General features: G+C 39.5%; 1 protein-coding gene across 8 annotated transcripts in view; it reads left to right on the top strand.

The window, feature by feature from the left end:
* VPS35L (VPS35 endosomal protein sorting factor like) overlaps positions 1-21,907 on the top strand; it is a 116,510-nt gene that overhangs the window by 43,963 nt on the left and 50,640 nt on the right. For 7 of the 8 annotated variants that reach the window (XR_006284562.1, XM_043524516.1, XM_037911764.2 and 4 more), the window contains 10 exons: positions 2,056-2,102; positions 4,473-4,584; positions 10,006-10,122; positions 10,571-10,624; positions 11,028-11,108; positions 11,531-11,593; positions 12,942-13,027; positions 15,951-16,031; positions 18,847-18,910; positions 20,033-20,131. Coding sequence is in view for 7 of the 8 variants with exons in the window: in XM_043524516.1 (XP_043380451.1) it covers positions 2,056-2,102; positions 4,473-4,584; positions 10,006-10,122; positions 10,571-10,624; positions 11,028-11,108; positions 11,531-11,593; positions 12,942-13,027; positions 15,951-16,031; positions 18,847-18,910; positions 20,033-20,131 (804 nt within the window). In the remaining variant the exon portion in view is untranslated. The remainder of the gene's footprint in view (positions 1-2,055; positions 2,103-4,472; positions 4,585-10,005; positions 10,123-10,570; positions 10,625-11,027; positions 11,109-11,530; positions 11,594-12,941; positions 13,028-15,950; positions 16,032-18,846; positions 18,911-20,032; positions 20,132-21,907) is intronic. The other variant, XM_037911766.2, reaches the window with a different exon arrangement.

Below are 21,907 nucleotides of genomic sequence, written 5' to 3'. Positions count from 1 at the left end.
AGTAAATAAAAAGCAGGCAACTTCTTCTCTGTCTGATATGACTCTTGGGGTAAAAATATAGTACTAGTGGTAATCGAAATTTGCACCAAGTGATTGGGAAATTTTATCTCAACCACAATAATAATAATAAACCGTATTTTCTAAAGTGAGCCTATCAGATCTTTAAATTCCCAACAAAACGTGAAATGCATCTGAGACAATCACAATCTGATGCAGAATTCTGAAGAAAGTGGAAATAATAAAAGTTGACTTAAAAAAAAAACTTTCTGAAAATATAGGAAGCTAGTAGTTCCCCTTTGGGTAAAGAAGGGGGTCCAGAAAAATGTTGCCCTCTAAGCTTGACTCCAGCAATGGGCAAAGTACAAGTAATGCAGATCAAGGGCAGCATATGGGTAATAGGTGTATGTATGAAAGAAGTGCTAACAAGCCTTAACAATAATCAAATGAGCAGTGCCAATATAAAGCCATTCTTGTTGTAGTTCATGTTTACAGATTATGTAGAATCTAAATAATGTAAATGCTTTTAAATAATGAAGATGCTAAAGACATTTTAAAGGTGAAACCTCTCCCACACGAAAATGCACATCTGATTGCTTTGTACAGGACTCTGCATAACATGTCTCCTGGGGCCAAACTAGAGATCTTTGATTCTGTATCAGAACCCCATGATGCTGTTCTTCACGCCGCTTTATCAACTTAGCGATGCAAATTGCACCTTTTTTTATTTATAAACATGATCAACATAATATTATAACCAGCCTAAAAATAGTCTGAAACAGAAATTAATTTCTAAGGAGACATTACAACACTTCATTATTTGAGAGGAAAGCTGAAGGAAGTCGAGTCATGAGGAGAATTTAAATCTGCTGTGATTGCCTCCTTGTTTAAAGCAGGGGTGGGTAAACTATGGACTGGGGCCGCATGCGGCCCTCCAGACACTTTAATCCGACCCTTGACCAGGGAGTGGGGTCTGGGGCTTGCCCTGCTCCAGTGCTCCAGCAGGAAGTGGGATTGGGAGCTTGCCCCACTCGGTGCAACTGCCAGAAGCAGTGGCATGTTCCCCCTCCGGCTCCTACACATAGGGGCAGCCAAAGGGTTCTGCACGCTGCCACTGACCCTACAGCTCCCATTGGCCGTGCCTGGCCGCACCTTCGTGTAGGAGCCGGAGCGGGGACATGCCGCTGCTTCTGGGAGGCGCTTGAGGTAAGCGCCACCCGGAGCCTTCACCCCTGACCCCCTCCTGCACCCCAACCCTCAATTTCATGAGCATTCATGGCCTGCCATACAATTTCCATACTCACATGTGGCCATCAGGCCAAAAAGTTTGCCTCGTTTAAAGGCTTGTTTAAAAATTATCTTCTTAGAAATCAACTCTTTCTCATATTTAGAGAAGAATAGACTAAACCCCAATAGGTATGAGCATACATTTTAAAACTCTTGTACACAGGAAAAATATATGTATATTGGAAATAATAATAATAAGCAATTGTATTAAAGCACAAATGAGAACATTTACGTTTATAGTCAATACTGCATTTTCTTTCTTACTGTCCCAATCGCTGGTATCATCTTGCTTTCTTGATCTTCTGATTCTATTCAGTTTCTTCTGTCATACTGTTATAAACTAGTGAGGAAAAAATTGGTAAGCTCTGGGCTTTGTCATTGCTTAACATAGCCAACAAGCTACTTAAAACTTCACTCAGTGTTTCTGCATTCTGCAGTAAAGAGCTAGTAGTATTCCCCTCTCTTGCCAGAGGTAATTGACCATGTCATTTTTCAGAGAGAGAACCTTTTCCAGACATGACTAAAGACCTGAAAACTTGACTTTTATAAAATAAAGTAGCACGTCAGATTAAAATGTCACTATATCCATGCAATATATTTGTTTTATATTGCATCACCCACCATATTTTCTTTTGACTAGATGTAGTGTTTGGAATGTAGTCACTATGTAATGAAATTCACCTCTAGCTAATGGAAAGTTTTCCAAAAGCTGTGAGAATGTTTTATTTGGGTGGTCCACACTTTTTGATTTGAATGAAATCACTGTTCTAGATTCTGCTTACCGAGATGATGGAGAGATGCAAGAAACTGGGGAACAAGTAAGTACTGCATGGTCAACAGACCATGAGTCAGAAATCTAAATCTTATGTTACACTTTTATAATCCAGTTTTTTGTATAATGTGTCTCATTTTATTTTGTTGCAGGAGTACTTTATTAAACTACTAAAACTGAGATGTAGTATCTGTGTTCCCTGAATTTTTTTTTCACCCAAAATTCCAGTGGATTTGGCTGTGGCAAAAGGGTTAATTGACCCAATTGTCAGATGAGCTAGAGTTCATGCTAGGATTAAACCCCATGATACTTTGTGCTCCCAGTCATTTCCTTTGAGAACTGCACATGCTACATTTTCTTCTGTTCCCCTTTTTTACTTTTGCCAGTTGACCAGTATGTATATACTGTGAGGGAGGTTGCAAGCAGGTGACTGAACGGTGTCATTTTAAGGCTAAGAATAGCCTTCCAAGCCTGTCTCAGGAAGGATGTGCATTCATTCCTAGTTAACTTAGTCCCTGTCTGAACCTGAAAAATGAGCAGAAAATGGTTTTCAAATACAATTCATCCCATCTCCATACATTAACCTGAACTGGAATGTGGTTTGGCCTGGTCTGCACAGGTTTACCTGTATTTCGTGACTGATTCAGAAAGGTTAATTGCTAGTCTTGAATCCTCTTTCTGAATTGTGTGAGCATGGTTTAGCCCAAGTTATACTGGCTGGTTTCAGTTTGGTTTATTAGGTGGGCAGGGAGGAGGTCTTTGAAAATTGTTTGCAAACATGATTAATTTTTTTACTAAACAGTGAGCTAGTGTAATCTGCTTTGAGTGAAGAGCCGGAAATGCATTACCCTTTTATCCAAAAGAAAGATATTGTAACACCAAACATGTGACTGAGTTAAGGAGTGGAGAGGTTTGACTCAAATCAGGGGTGAGGAGGCAAAAATCATGCTTTTAGACTCACTGTATCAGGTTCTGTCTATAGATTTTTGGTTTATTCGACAGCATTTGTCTTTAAATTAAATAGTTCCTAGTCTTTTGGGTTGTGAAGACAGATTTTCTGCTTAGTCTGTGCACAGCTCTCTTGTTTGTTTTGCAGCAAGGCAAATTTCACAATGTAGCACCAAGAGAGCTGAGAAATTTCCTATGTGTTTTCATGGAGTGTTAATTTCAGTCTATTTTTGACCTTTTAAATGCTTACACAATGTAGCTAATTGGAAATTGAATAACCCAGCTCTGACCATTGTTTTGTAGGTTAACAACAAGAGGCAAATTTCTGCCCTCTTACGTGCACCTCATTGAATGATATTTTAGATTTATATGGTGATTTTCATTGCTAAATTTTAAATCCCAAGCCCTTCACTAACTACATACATGCAATATCACTATAATTCAGGCATCTCTGGGTGAAAGGTAGCAGCCAACTTGTGCAACATGCTGGGGACAACAGTTGGTGGCATGGAAATGTGTAGACAAGGCCAAGGGCAAATTCCTACTAAGTGCTATGTGATCACTGTAATCCCATTCACTTCTGTTTTGCAAAAGACCCCCACAAACAGTAAATTGCACAGTGTTCACTTTATTGACTTCAAAAGAATGAAGGACTGAGTGTCGACTCTGCTGGGGTTACAAGTCAAAATGGAAGTTGTGCAGATGTATCTCAGGGCAGAATTTGGCCCTGAATATTTGTTTTAAAATGCTGTCAAATTGAGTTACTTTTTCTGAAGTGCAGTACATTGGATTGCCTCTTCAACAGCTAACTTACAATATAAATTTCAGGTTTCAATTATTACATCTGTAGACAATAATAATCACCTTTACTATAACCATATGGATTTATTTCTGTTCTACCAGCTCATTTAGTAGAAATCAGCCTCGCAGCAACAGCTTTAGTTAATGCAACAAAGCTTCAATGAAGGCTGTTGCCATACCAAAAGATACTTTCAATTGCAGGGACTTCAGACAGAAGAAGAAAATAGAATAGTTCAGCAAATGTGCAAAGACTATCCCAATATTACTGTTTGTTTTTAGTGAATAGCCAATGGTCTCCAGCTCGGTGAGTGATGTGCCAGTATTATAAGGAAATCTGCTCTCAGCTAGTGATAGCTTGGAAGAAAGTTGATCCTTGTGTAAGAAATCGAATGTAAAATTTATTTTAAAGACAATTAAATGATGTTTTCCTTGGAGTTAAGCAAAGAAAGTACAGGCTGAGGTTTTCTACATATCCTGTGCAACATTGCCAAACTTCATGTTTTCTTGTTTTCCCAACAAATTACAGACTTGATCAGCCCATCACCCAAACAGGTAGAAACTGAGTGGTATTTAATTATTCTTTGAAGTTCAGATTAATGTAAACTAGACAATGAAAATGGGCTTAATTTATGGTGAGCTGTGCTGATTTGTATCCTGTTCCTTCTAGTGCCCTGCTGTTGAATTCAGTGATGTCAGCATTCAGAGCAGAGTTTATTGCTGCAAGGTCTATGGATTTTATTGGCATGATTAAAGAGTGCGATGAATCTGGTTTCCCCAAGGTAGGGTTTTTGCAATTTAAAGCAATCCTTATTCATTATCTTGCTGAGTGCTTTATACTTTTAGCTAGTTGTCTAGATAGTTCACACAGGATTAAAAAATAGGAACTCTCTGCTGTGTAGAATAAGGTGATTTAAGATCTAGAACATAAAGTGATTTCTATTCCTGTTTCATTCTTGGGTCCTGAATCCTTTATGAGTGGGAGGGGTCGACTGAGAATAGAGACAAGAACTATGTCTTCTGCAGTAGCAGTGAATGGATCAAAAAGAGGCCTGTTGCAGTTTATTTGTAATAAGGAAGGGGCCGTTATTAGCCAGTCAATCCCAGTGCTGGAAAGAAGTGCTGGGAATTAACTAATTGTGGCTTCCTTCACACAGCATGTGACTCTACTCCCGGCACTTACTTGTACTGTTTTAAGGGGCTTAATCCTGCTCCATTGAAGTCAATGGGAGTTTTGCTGTTGACTTCAATGGGAGCAAAATCTGACTTCTGGGTGTGCTAGTTCAGAGCCTTTCTTCAGGAATCTGCCATATAAGCCCTGGTCTACACTAGGAGTTGAGGTCGAATTTAGCAGCGTTAAATCGATTTAACCCTGCACCCATCCACACGATGAAGCCCTTTTTTTTTGACTTAAAGGGCTCTTAAAATCAATTTCCTTACTCCACCCCCGACAAGGGGATTAGCGCTGAAATTGGCCTTGCTGGGTTGAATTTGGGGTACTGTGGACACAATTCGACGGTATTGGCCTCCGGGAGCTATCCCAGAGTGCTCCATTGTGACTGCTCTGGACAGCACTCTCAACTCAGATGCACTGGCCAGGTAGACAGGAAAAGGCCGCGAACTTTTGAATTTCAATTTCCTGTTTGGCCAGCGTGGCAAGCTGCAGGTGACCATGCAGAGCTCATCAGCAGAGGTGACCATGATGGAGTCCCAGAATCGCAAAAGAGCTCCAGCATGAACCGAACGGGAGGTACTGGATCTGATTGCTGTACGGGGAGAGGAATCTGTGCTATCAGAACTCCGTTCCAGTTTTCGAAATGCCAAAACATTTGTCAAAGTCTCCCAAGGCATGAAGGACAGAGTCCATAACAGGGACCCGAAGCAGTGCTGCCTGAAACTTAAGGAGCTGAGGCAAGCCTACCAGAAAACCAGAGAGGCAAACGGCCGCTCCGGGTCAGAGCCCCAAACATGCAGCTTCTATGATGAGCTGCATGCCTTTTTAGGGGGTTCAGCCACCAGTACCCCAGCCGTGTTGTTTGACTCCTTCAGTGGAGATGGAGGCAACACGGAAGCAGGTTTTGGGGACGAGGAAGATGATGATGAGGAGGAGGTTGTAAATAGCTCACAGTAAGCAAGTGGAGAAACCGGTTTTCCCGACAGCCAGGAACTGTTTCTCACCCTGGACCTGGAACCAGTACCCCCAGAACCCACCCAAGGCTGCCTCCCAGATCCGCCAGGTGGAGAAGGGACCTCTGGTGAGTTTACCTTTTTAAATAGTATACGTGGTTTAAAAGCAAGCGTGTTTAATGATTAATTTGCCCTGGCATTTGTGGCTCTCCTGGATGTACTCCCAAAGCCTTTGCAAAAGGTTTCTGGGGAGGGCAACCTTATTCCATCCACCATGGTAGGACACTTTACCACTCCAGGCCAGTAGCACGTACTCGGGAATCATTGCAGAACAAAGCATTGCAGTGTATGTTTGCTGGCATTCAAACAACATCTGTTCTTTATCTCTCTGTGTTATCCTCAGGAGAGTGATATCATTCATGGTCACCTGATTGAAATAGGGTGCTTTTCTTAAGGGGACATTCAGAGGTGCCCGTTTCTGCTGGGCTCTTTGTTTGTGGCTGAACAGAAATGTTCCTCACTGTTAGCCACGGGGAGGGGGGAAGGGCTAGCCACATGCTGCGGGGAGGCAAAATGCAACCTTGTAACGAAAGCACATATGCTATGTATGTAATATTAACAGCAAGGTTTACCATGAAAGAGTGTACCCATTCTTCTATAAAATGTGTCTTTTTAAATACCACTGTCCCTTTTTTTTTCCCCTCCATCAGCTGCATGTGTTTCAAGGATAACAGGATCTTCTCCTTCCCAGAGGCTAGGGAAGATCAGAAGGCGAAAAAAACACACTCGCGATAAAATGTTCTCTGAGCTCATGCTGTCCTCCCACACTGACAGAGCACAGACGAATGCGTGGAGGCAGACAGTGTCAGAGTACAGGAAAGCACAAAATGACCGGGAGGAGAGGTGGTGGGCTGAAGAGAGGGCTGAAGCTGAAAGGTGGCGGCAGCATGATGAGAGGAGGCAGGACTCTATGCTGAAGCTGCTGAAGGATCAAAGTAATATGCTCCAGTGTATGGTTGAACTGCAGGAAAGGCAGCAGGAGCACAGACTGCCGCTACAGCCCCTGTGTAACCAACCGCCCTCCTCCCCAAGTTCCATAGCCTCCTCACCCAGACACCCAAGAACGCGGTGGGGGGCCTCCAGCCACTCCACCCCAGAGGATTGCCCAAGCAACAGAAGGCTGGCATTCAATAAGTTTTAAACTTTTAAAGTGCTGTGTGGCATTGTCCTTCCCTCCTCCACCACCCCTCCTGGTGCTTCTCTCCTCCACCACCCCTTCTGGGCTACCTTGGTAGTTATCCCCCTATTTGTGTGATGAATTAATAAAGAATGCATGAATGTGAAGTAACAATGACTTTATTGCCTCTGCAAGCGGTGATCAAAGGGAGGAGGGGAGGATGGTTAGCTTTCAGGAAAGTAGAGTGAACCAAGGGGTGGGAGGTTTCATCAAGGAGAAACAAACAGAACTTTCACACCGTAGCCTGACCAGTCATGAAACTGGTTTTCAAAGCTTCTCTGATGCGCACTGCGCCCTCGTGTCTCGCTGTGTGTAACCAGCAGCGAGGCGATTTGCCTCAACCTCCCACCCCGCCATAAACGTCTCTCCCTTGCTCTCACAGATATTGTGGAGCGCACAGCAAGCAGTAATAACTGTGGGAATATTGGTTTTGCTGAGGTCTAACCGAGTCAGTAAACTGCGCCAGCACACCTTTAAACATCCAAATGCACATTCTACCACCATTCTGCACTTGCTCAGCCTGTAGTTGAACAGCTCCTGACTACTGTCCAGGCTGCCTGTGTACGGCTTCATGAGCCATGGCATTAAGGGATAGCGTGAGTCCCCAAGGATAACTATAGGCATTTCAACATCCCCAACAGTTATTTTCTGGTCTGGGAATAAAGTCCCTTTCTGCAGCTTTTGAAACAGACGAGAGTTCCTGAAGATGCAAGCGTCATGTACCTTTCCCGGCCATCCCATGTTGATGTTGGTGAAACGTCCCTTGTGATCCACCAGTGCTTGCAGCACTATTGAAAAGTACCCCTTGCGGTTTATGTACTCGCCGGCTTGGTGCTCCAGTGCCAAGATAGGGATATGGGTTCCGTCTATGGCCCCATCACAGTTAGGGAATCCCATTGCAGCAAAGCCATCCACTATGACCTGCACATTTCCCAGACTCGCTACCCTTGATATCAGCAGATCTTTGATTGCGTTGGCTACTTGCATCACAGCAGCCCCCACAGTAGATTTGCCCACTCCAAATTGATTCCCGACTGACTGGTAGCTGTCTGGCATTGCAAGCTTCCACAGGGCCATTGCCACTCGCTTCTCAACTGTGAGGGCTGCTTTCATCTTGGTATTCTTGTGCCTCAGGGCAGGGGAAAGCAAGTCACAAAGTTCCATGAAAGTGCCCTTACGCATGCGAAAATTTCGCAGCCGTTGAGAATCGTCCCAGACCCGCAACACTATGCGGTCCCACCAGTCTGTGCTTGTTTCCCGAGCCCAGAATCGGCGTTCCACCACATGAACCTGCCCCATTAGCACTATGATGCCCACATTGCCAGGGCCCGTGCTTTGAGAGAAGTCTGTGTTCATGTCCTCATCACTCTCGTCACTGCGCTGACGTCGCCTACTCACCTGGTTTCACTTCAGCAGTTTCTCATGCTGCATATACTGCTGAATAATGTGTGTGGTGTTTAATGTGCTCCTAATTGCCAAAGTGATCTGAGCGGGCTCCATGCATGCCATGGTATGGCATCTGCACAGAAAAAAGGGCGCGGAACGATTTTCTGCCGTTGTCCTGATGGAGGAAGGGGCGACTGATGACATGGCTTACAGGGTTGGCTTTCAGGGAATTAAAATCAACAATGGGGGTGGCTTTGCGAGAAACTGAATGGCCCCCTCAAGGATAGAACTCAAAACCTCTAGGATAGAACTCAAAACTGGGTTTAGCAGGTCGTTGATTTCACGGAGGGAGGGAGGAGAAAATGAATACAGAACAAATCTGGTCTATTTCTTGTTTTGAGCCGCTTCATCTAGTACGAGTGCTAGCCATCGTCTTCTCCTGGGTGCTCAGCAGAAGACGGTGCAGTATGACTACTGGCCATCATCTTCTGCTGGCTGCTGATTAAAAGACAGTGCACTGCCGGTAGGACTCAATCGCCATGAGACGAAACTTAAAAGGGAAATGACCTGGCTAAGTCACTCCCATGTTTGCCCAGGTGCCCCTGACCTCATCGAGGTTGGTTAAAAGAGCACCCAGGACTACGTCGACGACTACCAGTTGTACTGTACTGTCTGCTGCCAAAAGGCAATAAACTGCTGCTGTGTAGCAATGCAGTACCACGTCTGCCAGCACCCAGGAGACATACGGTGACGGTGAGCTGAGCGGGCTCCATGCTTGCTATGGTATGGCGTCTGCACAGGTAATTCAAGAAAAAAGCGCAAAACGATTGTCTGCCCTTGCTTTCACGGAAGGAGGGAGGGAAGGGGGCCTGATGATATGTACCCAGAACCACCCATGACAATGTTTTAGCCCCATTAGGCACTGGGATTTCTACCCAGAATTCAAATGGGCGGCGGAGACTGCAGGAACTGTGGGATAGCTACCCACAGTGCAATGCTCCGGAAGTCGACGGTTGCCTCGGTACCGTGGACACACTCTGCCGACTACATGCACTGAGAGCATTTGTGTGGGGACACACACAATCGGCTGTATAAAAACGCTTTTACAAAACTGACTTCTATAAATTCGACCTAATTTCATAGTGTAGACATACCCTTTGTATGCATATTAAACAGCAGAACACAATATAGTACTTTCATGCTGGTCCATCAAAAGCAAATGGTCTTAATGCTGTATATCATTTCAATGTATATACTCTGATGAGTTGCTAATTAAATGTAACTGCTTATAGTTCTCCAACAAAAGTTCATTACAGTTCAGTCTTTGGGTTAGAAAGTATATGATCTTTGAGTGACTTACCCAACTTTATAATTTTGTAACCAGTAGTATTTTGAAGTATGATCTGTTTCATAGAGAATCTCTAACTGATAGGATGGTCTGATCTTTCCTTAGCATCTTCTCTTTCGCTCTTTGGGGTTAAACTTGGCCATGGCTGATCCTCCTGAATGTGATCGCCTTCAGATATTAAATGAAGCCTGGAAGGTTATCACAAAATTGAAAAACCCACAGGTGGGTAATTGACAGGAGACGAGTTCTGGGGTAAGTTGGAACTGACTTGCCTATTTCAGATACAGTGGTAGCCAATTGTTCAAAATTATTTTTAAAAAAATACCGCAATTACATATGAGCTTTTAATACACACTGAGCGTAGCATTGCCTAGTTCATCATTTCTAGACACTCAATAATTGCCTTGTCAATAAGAATACCGGGCACATGTTTCATATGAACCCACCCTTTTGTACTCGGTTTGGGTACAGCAGGGCCCCGTTTTGAAATTTGTAACCATGAAGGTAGGTCCTTGTGCCTGCTTGGATCTAAGTGCCAGACAAGTGCCTGAGTAATTACTTAAGCAGACTGCAGGACGAGAAATATATACCCTGAAACTTGATACAGATTTTGAAGGTGATGCATTCTTTTGTCCATTTTTTTTATATATATATATATTTTTTTCCCTAGGATTATATTAACTGTGCAGAAGTGTGGGTGGAGTATACCTGCAGACACTTTACGGTATGTAGGAATTTCTATAAGGATTTTTTTTTCTAATTTTAACTATATGGAGACAGTAAGTAGCAATTTACAATGTGAAAAACAATAAACCAGATTATCTCCTAATGTGAGTGCTGAATAGTTACATATTAGAGGCTTAAAAGGAGTCCTTTTGGTCATTCATGAATATATTTCTAACCTGTATTTGGAACATAATTGGGGAAACAGGCAGTGTTACAGTAGGTGGCTGATTGAACCTTAAATAAGAATTATCTGGTTTCAACTACAACTGTGTAGAAAATTCATTCTTTTGTAAATGGCAATATATTCTCAACCTTAACTTAGTACTAACAAAGTATTTTAGTCATTTGATTTCTGCACCATTTTTTATGCTGAGTTGTGACATTTAATTTTCACTACATAGAAGCGTGAGGTCAATACTGTTTTGGCAGATGTTATCAAACACATGACTCCAGATCGTGCATTTGAAGATGCCTATCCACAGGTAAGAGACTGTTTTGATTTACCAACTCTATAAATAACTAATTTTGTTCCAAGAAAATGCACAGAGGCTTCTAAAGTCTCTTACCTTACAGTGTATTTTAAAAGGCCTTTTGTAATTCAGGAAGCTCTTTAGAATAAAGTGAAGCCGTGGTATAGTGTTCCAGTTTTATTCATGTCGGTCAATTTTTAAATCTAGAATAATTTACAACAAAATAAATTATTTGTGTGTGTATATGTGTGTGTGTATGTATGTATGTATGTATGTATGTATATATATATAATATAGAATTGTTTTCTAGGCATTAACAGGAGAAAAATAACCTATAAATTAAATGATTTGCGGATAGATCTGCACCGTTGTCGTCATTATGTACTTTAACATGCAATTTATAATGTATTTAGTTGTTTTTCTTCTTTTCCTAGCTTCAATCAATTATTCAGAAAATTATCACCTATTTCCATGACTTTTCTGTACTTTTTTCAGCGGTAAGTCATATCTTTGCATTGTTTTCTAGAACTTGAGTGTAGACTGTTTTTTATAAGGAAAGCTAACCTAATTTACTTATCTAAGTCATCTGAAAGCTCACATGGTGAGAAGCACTTTTTGTCAAGTATAAAACTGTTAAAACACCAGGGGAAGTTTTCTCTTGTTACCTTCTTAAAAAATCCATTATTTACATTCCAGCCTATCACACTGTTTTCTTCTTAGGTTATAGAATTCTCTAATACTATTTAATTCTCTAATATATCTTTGTTTTAATGCAGCAGTAACAGCCAGCCAGCAAAGGGAGCTCAGATGAACTAATACAGCCTATTTGTGTGCTGTGCTGATAACTACATAATGAGTGTTTCAGTATAATGCATACATATAATGTGTCAGAGCAAAGAATTCAGTGTCAACTGTTCTGGTACTGATTCATAGATACCAAGGTCAGAAGGGACCACTAAGATCATCTAGTCCGACCTCCTGTACAACGCAGGCCACAGAATCTCACCCACCCACTCCTTTGAGGTGCAAAGGAAAGTTTAGGGAGGCCAACGGGTGCGTTTGCGTTACAAAGTCTGATTAAACAACTGAAATTTGATTCCGAGTAAACTTTTCCAATATACCTAGGTGATTTAGGAGGCAAAATCCCATTTTCAAGCCACTTGGGCACCTAATGCTCACTGAAAGTCAATAGGGTTTAAGTTCCTAAGTCACTTGGGCACTTAGAAAATTTTACCTTACACATATTTTGGGGATGGTACAGAAACTAATTCTCTAGATTCTCAAATTGAGCATCTTTAAATGACATCCGAACGGTCTACAGCTTCAAAAGTAGCCCTTGAAAAATCCAGAATGGTGGCAGGAATTTGACAGATTTTTTGGCACTGTAATACCCTATGACTTGTTCCTGGAGTCCTCAGACTTTCCAGTGATCATCACTTTTGTATCTGTGCTGCTTCAAGCATATTATTGCTTTTATAACATGTTTTCCTTATTTTTTGGTGATACTTGTCTAAATGAGCTCTGACCTGTTGCATGTTTATACTGGATACTCCGAGCCAATAAACTAGCTCTTTTGTCAGCCAATAGGATTTCTCCATTCATACCACCGTGCTATAATCTCTCAGTACCTAATCACTGATCCTCCAGGAAAAATAACTTTCTTCAGAAGAGGTAAAAACTGGTCTATTCTACTCATACACTCATAGCTGAGATTATTTTAAATATTTCTAAAATATTTATACTTATTGGTTCTTTAGGCAGATTTTCATCTTCAGCACAGAGATCAAAAGCTTTTGTGTATAAAATACCTTAATATACCTGTTTTTTTTTAATTTGTATTTTTAGGAGAAATTCTTACCATTCCTGGATATGTTCCAGAAAGAAAGTGTGCGAGTGGAGGTTTGCAAGTGCATTATGGAAGCTTTTATTAAGTAAGTAGAAAATATTCTGATTAAGGGCACGCTAGAGGATCTGGGCAATCTATTGAAAAGTTGCTAGGGGAGATAGAGTGAATCTTGTTGTAGTCCATTCGGCATGTATAAGATATTGCAGGCGCCAAGAAGAAAATATAAACATACAATTTTTTATTAGTCTTCTTTATTCATCAGTTGCTTATTGTTTTTCAGTGAAAATCAGTGAATAGTCTTGTCAACTGTCAACCAAGAAATATAAATTGTATGCAGTGTTGTAGCCATGTTGGTCTTAAGATATTAGAGAGACAAGACCTGAAGAAGAGCTTTGTGTAAGAGCTTGTCTCTCTCATAAACAGAAGTTGGTCCAAGAAAGATATTACCTCACCCACCTTATCTCAGAAATATAACTTGACTTTCCCCATAATAAACAGTTAGATTTGTTGTTACAGATTCCACCACTGATTAATTGTTCTTTGTGCTTGCTTCAATTTCCATTACTTGACTTGGTTTACATGATAAATGCCATGTATTCCTAGCCTGGGCTGACATCAATAATGATCTTGGCATATGAATGAGGAAGGGAACAAATAGACATGTTTGTTACAGTAAAATGAATGCTTCCTGAATGGAAAACAATATCAGAAGATGAGATTTCATGTTCAAACTTTTCCAAGTCCAGAATAGTCATTTTCATTAAAACAAAAGATTTTTTTTTGAAATGTTACTTTCTTTTCTTAGCTTTTTCTTTTAAATTGTCAAATTGGAGAGCAGTAGTACATAATTTAAAAGTGATATCTGAATTTCAATTAGATTTCTTCCAATCAGAAGTATTAAGTGTTGATAATTCAGGCATGAAAAAATAAATAGTGAATGGCTGGCTAGAGCAGCTTCCACTGGTCTGTTAAAAAGAGCAGACTGTTATGATTTCTTGATTGCATAGTTGAGAAACATTGATAGCCATTCAGATTCTGCCTAATGTGTTTGTACTGCATTATGTCAATTGTATATCCCAAGAGGACTGTATATAACAGATTGTGCAGTTGATGGTGCCAGGTTTGGAGTCTTTTGTTACTAGTTCTAAATTTTTCAAAAATGTAGTCCCTTGTAGTTGGCAGAAGCCTGCAAATGGTGTTTGACCGTGACGAAAATGCAGCTTGGATATGTTTAAAAACCAAACCAAAACCCAGAAAACTTTATTTGAAGTCCATTAGAAATATTGTTGTAAATACAGAACGCCAAATTCTTGTGTCTTTTAGATATGGTACTTACCATATGGACAGAGATTGCCTGTCACTGACCCCTTCCATCCACTTCTAAGTGTTCCTGTGCTGCCCTGGTTACCAGTGGTGCCACTTGAAGCGAATGGAACACTTATTAATGAAGTTTCCAAGCTTACTTCCACTTAAAACAGAGCTGTGGGGTGTTAAATATTGCCTGCTCTATTCCACTTACAGTGAGATGGACCTACTCCTGATATATGTAGAGCACGCTTTTGGTAATGCCCTTCTGTTAGGCAATATATTAAGTGGAGAGCTTTTAATACTACATAGGCAAAGAACACTTAAATAGTATATAGTAAATTAATGTATAGTTTATCACTAGGCATTTGTACAGCAGAAAAAACCATATTCAGGACAAATAGAATGAACAATTAATTGCCCTAGTAATATTTCCTAGTTAGGCACTAGTAGACTATAAGATCCTGTACTGGAATGCAGGGCTCTTCAGCTGTATCACTCTAAGCCCAGGTGCTTAATCTCTGTATTAATATCTAGAGTAATTACTGCTAAACAGATTGGCAGGTGGTTCTAGTTGGCTCCTCCCAGCATATAGAGGGAATGGGAGTGTCTCTTTGGGCCATTAGGAAATGAGGGAGAGGGGGGCTCTGGAGAGGAAGCTTAGGCTGAAGTTTATGCTTCAGTGTTTTTGAGTTGTCAATGAAGCCATGCCTCAGGAAGGAGATGCAATTGAATCATGGTGGTTTTGCTGTGTTGAGGATACAGTGGGGTTTGGTCTGTTCACAGGGGCTGTTCTGAATGCTCTGTTACAGTAAAAGATACAGTGATTATAAGTTAATACAGTACAGAGCATGCATTGCTCATCAGGGTTAGATGTCTCTGCCATTTATCTCTTTCAGGTGGCCTTATTTTATTGCATACTGAGTGTTACGCTTCTTTGTCCTTGGCAGTTGATTGGCTGTGCTAGAGTTGAGGCACTTGTTCTCCTCCTTCTTCAGAGATCAGAGTATGGGAGAGCAAATGGTTTCTTTCAAAATATCTGTTGAAAATGGCATTGGAGATATTATCTAGGAAATAGAGTGGCATTTCTCATTCCCCTGGTAACTCAGGAATTCTGTTTTTTGGCTTCAGTATTTATCTGTGGCATGATTAATACCTCAAGGTGATATGACTTCAGGATATAAACTTGGTCGTCTAATTAGTCCTTGCATGCCTAGACAGGGCATGTCGCCCATTCTGTGCTATCTGACATTAACCAAGGAACTAGATTCCTATCTGAGATTTCTTTACTGGTTTTGCTTTCAAGTTCTTAGCTGGACGTTTCTGGGCAATCTGTCTACACTCTCACCATCCATAAGACTTAAGGTGTCTGTGACTTTGTAATAACACTGCCAGATAGTTATGAAATATAAGTCCCACTGTCATGTGTTTTTTAACTGTGTATTAACTGTGGAGGTATAAATATACTCTATGTATTTCTGTAAAAAGAAAAATACGTTGAGATGTTGTACAATGTAAGATGTTCTTTGGAGGTTATTTCACAGACAGAGATCATGTTTTCACCATTGCAATTCTCTGCTCATAAGAGTATATAAAGGCTGCCTATGCAAAATTAGCATGAAATGAATTTTCAGTTTTCCACTATTTTGTGTCTTGGAGAAACTGCAGTATTTTTATCAGTATTTTCCAAAAATGTTTTTTAGACATCAACAAGATGCTACTAAAGACCCTGTCATACTTAATGCTCTTCTACACGTGTGCAAGACCATGCATGATTCTGTGAAGTAAGATGAAATTTACATGTACTATAATACAGAATATGTGTAAATGGTGGATGTTCTGATGTATAGTTTTACTTTTGGGGGGGGGGTTAATGTTTCACGGTAAATTTATGCATGGCCCTCTGTTTTGCACTGATAGAAGCTGTGCAGTAAAATCACAACACAAATTATTTACGCTTTAATCATTGCTTTGTTAGATTCTTTGTTTCAGCACTCGAACTGGAAAATGGCAATAACTTAATAGATTTTTCTAGCGTAGAGGGAAGCAGCAAGGATACTTTTTGAGAATAAAAAGCATAAACAAAGTAGCAGATGCTGTTAAAAGAAAGGATGCCAGTTTGGGCCCTTTTCAGTTTTTGTGAGGATAAAAAGCAGCTAGAATCTTCCAGGAACTACAGTGAACAATACAGTATTTAGAGGTTTCCAATACATGCTTTGCCATTAAAAACACAGCTCCCGAAATTGAGTTGCACTCCAGCCACTTTTAGTTATTTGACCTGCACAAAGCAGCCCTAATCTGGCAGAAATAACAAGAAAAGCTCTCTTGAGTAGGGGGATTGTTGGGTGGTAGAGAAACTCCTACGTCAAACCCACACCCTATAGCTGTGCAGGAAATGAAACTGGGATGTCCTGGTAATCCCCACCTGTCATAATGGCTCTCAGGGGCTGTTGGCAGTTGGAACAGTTAAGAACAGACTTCCTTTTTCTATGCACCCCCTTCAACTGTGCTGAGTCCTCATAAACCATGCATCAGAGCCTGGCCCATAATTTTTAGCAGTTATTAGAGGCCAATTTATTTTTAGAAATAGAAGAAAAGAGCTGCATGCGTGCCAACAACTTTGCTTTGATATAGTACTCTGGACTACTGTAGCAGTTTCCATCCAAGTGTCTCAAAGCTCTGGACAGATTAATAATTAAACTGTACTTATACAAATGATACTGTACTAATATTTAACACCCTTTGTGAGGTAGGGAAATATTATTATCCCAATTTTGAGGGTGAGGAAACTGAGACACAGTGATTAAGTGACACCCAAAATCACACAGAAAATCTTTGGCAGAGCTGGGAATAGAACCAAGATTTCCAGGCGCCTACTTTTGTGTGTAAATCACAAAACTCTCCTTCCTTCTTTCTATGTGGGTTGAATAGAATTGTAAGGGCACATTTTTGTGGTGCTCTTAATCAAGAGCCATTTATAATTTAGTGCCAATATTGTAAACGTAATTTACAACACTTTCAATGTTTATAGTATATTGTAAGGTTCCTCAGATCATAGAGTATCAGTGAATGCAAGACACACTAGCAATAGAGGAAATCAGCTTTGGCATGTAATTCAAATGAAGACAAGTCCAAATGCTTTATTCTAGGTTATGTGGTCTTTTTGGCTTACATACGTACTTTAATGCCTTTTCAACCTTTAAACGGTAATATGTATTAAAAATAAAATTAATTATTAAAGAATCAAAACAGTTGCCAGTGGCCTATAGTTGACGCTTCTTCACATCTTGTTGCCAAAACAGCTCTGAGCCTTCACTGGGAACCTTGGTAAACCCCTAATTAGCAATTCTTTTAGTTTAGGCAAAATTAATTTACATCATTCTTTTGATTCTATTCTGTCAGCTCTTACAATGGCCATTTTACATAGCATTCTAATAAGTTTAAAACTACCTCTTTCCACTTTTTACAAACTTTGGTTCAGCAAAGTTTCAACCCACAGTCTAGATCTTAGGCCACTTGAACAGCTGTTGACTGATAACAACAGCTCACCCTCAGTTCTTTCTTTTGACTGGTAATGTACTAATGAGCGAATCATGCTGAGGTTTTCCTTCCTTCTCTACTGGATAAAACTATTGTCCTATTTCCATCTGGTGTCTGCTCTAGGAAAATGGTAAAATGATACACAGGAGGTCAAAGCTGGAGACAAGTACGTAATAGTAAAAGGATTAAATGGGATTACTTAATTGTAATTTAAATTCTGTTTATCCATTTTCATCCAAACAGATCTAGCTTATTGGATGTCCATGTGATGTAAACTTGTCTCATACTGAATTTGGGTTATGCCTTCTGAAAGATCCGATATATTTGTGGTAATGTTGGAAGTAAATGTATCATTTTAGTGCCATTTGTGACAGCAAAACTTCTAGCGAATACTATAATGAGACACAGTGGTAATGGTAACAGAGTTAAAAGGACACAGTTGAGTAATCATAGCTTAAAACAAAAACCTTCTTATAAATAACATCTTAGAGAATTAAAACTGAAAGAACATTAAATGTCACATTTAAGGTTTTATTTAAATTGTTTGTATTTCTCTCAAGTAGGAACATGAATTTAGATGAGCTAATCTAACTTGTTTATAATTAGTTTATAGTCAATTTCTCATTCATGTTTTCATGCTGTAGTTCAGTGCTGCATCCACTGAATTGTTGTTATGAGAATATTAGTCTGGATAAAAGCTATATCTTTTTTCACTGGGATTCAGAGTATTTCATAGAAACGTTTCTGTTGGTCTCTACATTTAATAAAATCTTATTTTACAGAATTTACATATTAGGCCAAACTTGTCCTGGGTAATAACCCTTTAAGAGTATTATTAAAAAAGACTGACAATCATAAATACAGTGTTATTTTAAGTTAGTTTAAAAATTATGAGTATAAAATGAGTATTAGATTAATATGTGTCCTTAAAATGAGTGAATTAGATACTGTGAGCATAATTTTTTTAAAGAATTTGTAAAATACGTATATAGTTGAAACTTCTTTGTTTTTTTTTAAGATGGCTTGTCTTATATTGACTATATAAACTTACTGTTGTAGTGCACTAACACTTGAAGATGAAAAGAGAATGTTAGCATCTTTGATAAATGGATTTATAAAAATGGTGAGTACTTAGTATTCATGATTGCCTGGGAAAACTTTTAGTGGCAGAGATACGAGTGGGAAGTAGACACCTAAATACCACTGAAATTCAAAGGGACTTGAGCATCCAACTTGCTCAGGATATGTTAAAAATCCCACTCAGTATATTTAGTGAAGGAAATATACAGATGTTTTGAAGAAATGTCATACAACTGTTGATCCTTACTTGGTATCACAGGCCTAGTTTAAAGTGTAGGTATCACAGCATGCATCAAAATCTTCTGTTAAATATTTTTAAATATCTTGTAAAACCTATATGTGTTTTAAAGTTGAATATTTAATGAATGTCTTGCGTGTCGTGACAGTCTGAAAGTTCACAAGTCACTAGCAAGTGAACAGTAACATGAGCAGGTGTAATTCCAGCACCCACACCTGAGGGGGATCAACACAAAATTAAAAACAAAAAACATTTTTCAAAAAATCAGTTTTTTGAGCCCTCCAGTATTCGAAAATTGAGACAGTCTTTAAAAATAACTTAAAAAAACACCAAATGCCCACTCTTCAAAAGACAGTTTTTATTGGCTGCATAATAAACTAGTGTCAGTAAAAAGGTTGATTCATTAATCTGTTTGTAGAGTGATTATGTGGGTTTTCTGTTAAGCTGTTTTGTTTTGTTTTATTTTGTGTTTTGTTTTGTTAAAATGCAAACCACACCAAACCCCCACTTCCTATAAACCTCACTTTAGGAATTCTGTGAGATACCAGATCCCTTTCCAGAAGTCTGGAAGCTGATAAGTGTTGTATGCTTGAGAAATATTCACACCATAAATCAGAAACTATATATTGTTTTAATAATAATAATAATAATAACAATAAAAACACTTGCAGATTTCCCTAGAAGCTAAATTATGGAAGGTGAACAGTTGAAGGAGAATCTCTTATATCCCTAATATAGCTGTGAGCAAGTTACTTTGAAATTATTGAACTTAATTGCAGTTGAGGATCTTCATTCCAACCCTTTTGGAACAAACAAAAGAGAGAAAGAGAGAGAGCACCTTAATCCAACACACATTATAGAAAGATCAAATAGCTGTGTGCTGCGGACATGTCATAAGTGTGGCTTTTTGTATCTTCCTAATCCCAGGTATCGTTTGGCCGGGACTTTGAGCAGCAGCTGAGTTTTTATGTTGAAGCTAGGTCAATGTTTTGCAATCTGGAGCCTGTTCTTGTCCAGCTGGTTCATGTAAGCAAAAATTTTACTGCAGATGTTGTTGTCTTAATCAGTGGGTTCCTCCCCCACCCCCCAGATTGCCATTCCTTATATTTACTGTGTTAAGGTTTATTTCGCTAAGTATTCAGGAGTAGACTTTGTTTTTGCCTTTCTTTTCTCACTAAATTTTTCTTTAATTGTGTACTTTACCCCCATACTCAGTACCATTTAATGATGCAAATTAGCTGTTTCATTACATTCATTAGCTTATGGAACAAACAATACTACAAGGTCTTCCTATATATTCAGAAATTGGAGGCTGACAGTCACAGGAGGAAGCATGTGAGTGCTCTCCAGGAGAGAGTCTGTCTCTGGAACAAACTTCCAGATGAAATTAAACAAATTCCAAAGTCAGACCACCTTTGGCAAACTCTGCAAAATTTTCCTATTTGATCAAGTTTTTGCACCGGAAGCAGAAGGACATGCATAACATCAACCTTCCCCCTGCAACCTCCCTCAAAAGCAGAGCTTTCTGTAGCTGTGTAAAGGATAAGAACCAGAGACTTAATAAATTCCACTAGGACTTGGCTGTTTGCATATGAAAGGTGCTGAAATACCACGGTGATTGATGGCAGTATAAACTTCTTCCATAGATATCTTCTGCACATTTTTTCTGAAAAATGTAGTGGTGTTCTAATTGGATTATGAATTGAGTATTAGAAGAAATGGGACATCTTTCATAGTTAAGTTTATTTTCTTTTGTGTTAATTTTTAAATGATTATTATACACAAGATAGAAACAGTATTTCACAAAAATAAATAATTAAAAGTCAAAGACTTTGGTGGAGTTATGGAATCCAGGAGCACAAATAAGAACCCACCCTATAAGGTATATGAAAAGAGTCTGCATTTCAGGCTTATGTATTAGTTCTGACTGCCCAGGTTCAGAAATCAGCTTGACAGAATGATGTTGAGATAAGCCGAGTTCATATGACTAGATCAGTGTAGGGAATTTTTTTCGTAATTAAATAGAAATTTTCCCATTCTTGCTTAGTTTAAGCAAACAAGAAAAAATAGAAATGGAAAAGGTTGAAATGCCACGTCAGCAATTCACTGTATAATTTAGAAGTGCTGGTTAGCCTTTGAATGCATCCCCAAAACAAACCGTGGAAGCATAATTTCATATTTTTAAATTTAAAACTGTTGGGTAACTGAAAAATAATAGCAACATAATTATCAGCATGACTGTTTTGGTGTTTGGTGGTAATAGGATGAGGAGAATTAATCCATTGCTACTAATTAGATTGGTTTATAAAGTGGGAGTTACAAACAGATACTGATTGACTCACTTACTGACTCTATCTCCGATAGCAGCCTTGGGTGGAAATTCAACCAGTTGTCTTCTTTTTTATTTTTGTTGTTGTTTTTATGTAACAAATAATTTTACAAAAGCACTAATACACTTAAAGTGCAGGTATGATAAATACTTCACTTCTTGGAGGTTAGACCTAGGCTAAATACTGCACCTAAGGCATATCAGTATCTTTTGTAATACCACACGTTGTCCAGCCAAATCGGAAGAAAGACAGGAGGCAATGGATGTGGTTTAGTTAAGCTACAATAAAAACAAAATCACTTAAAATATCTGGGAGTACATGGCAATAAATTGTACACTGCGGGGGTCGTCATAGTTTCCTAATCATTTCCAAATAATCCCCAACTAGTCCTGACCATCCAGTTGCTGGGACCGTATACCCTCTCCTCTTGTATGAGGTAAAAGGGGGGCTAGAAAAGGAGGAGGGGGTCAGC

This window comes from Chelonia mydas, chromosome 10, assembly GCF_015237465.2.
Source record: "Chelonia mydas isolate rCheMyd1 chromosome 10, rCheMyd1.pri.v2, whole genome shotgun sequence".
Classification (NCBI taxonomy): Eukaryota; Metazoa; Chordata; order Testudines; family Cheloniidae; genus Chelonia; species Chelonia mydas.
This window is presented reverse-complemented; position numbering and strand designations above follow the sequence as displayed.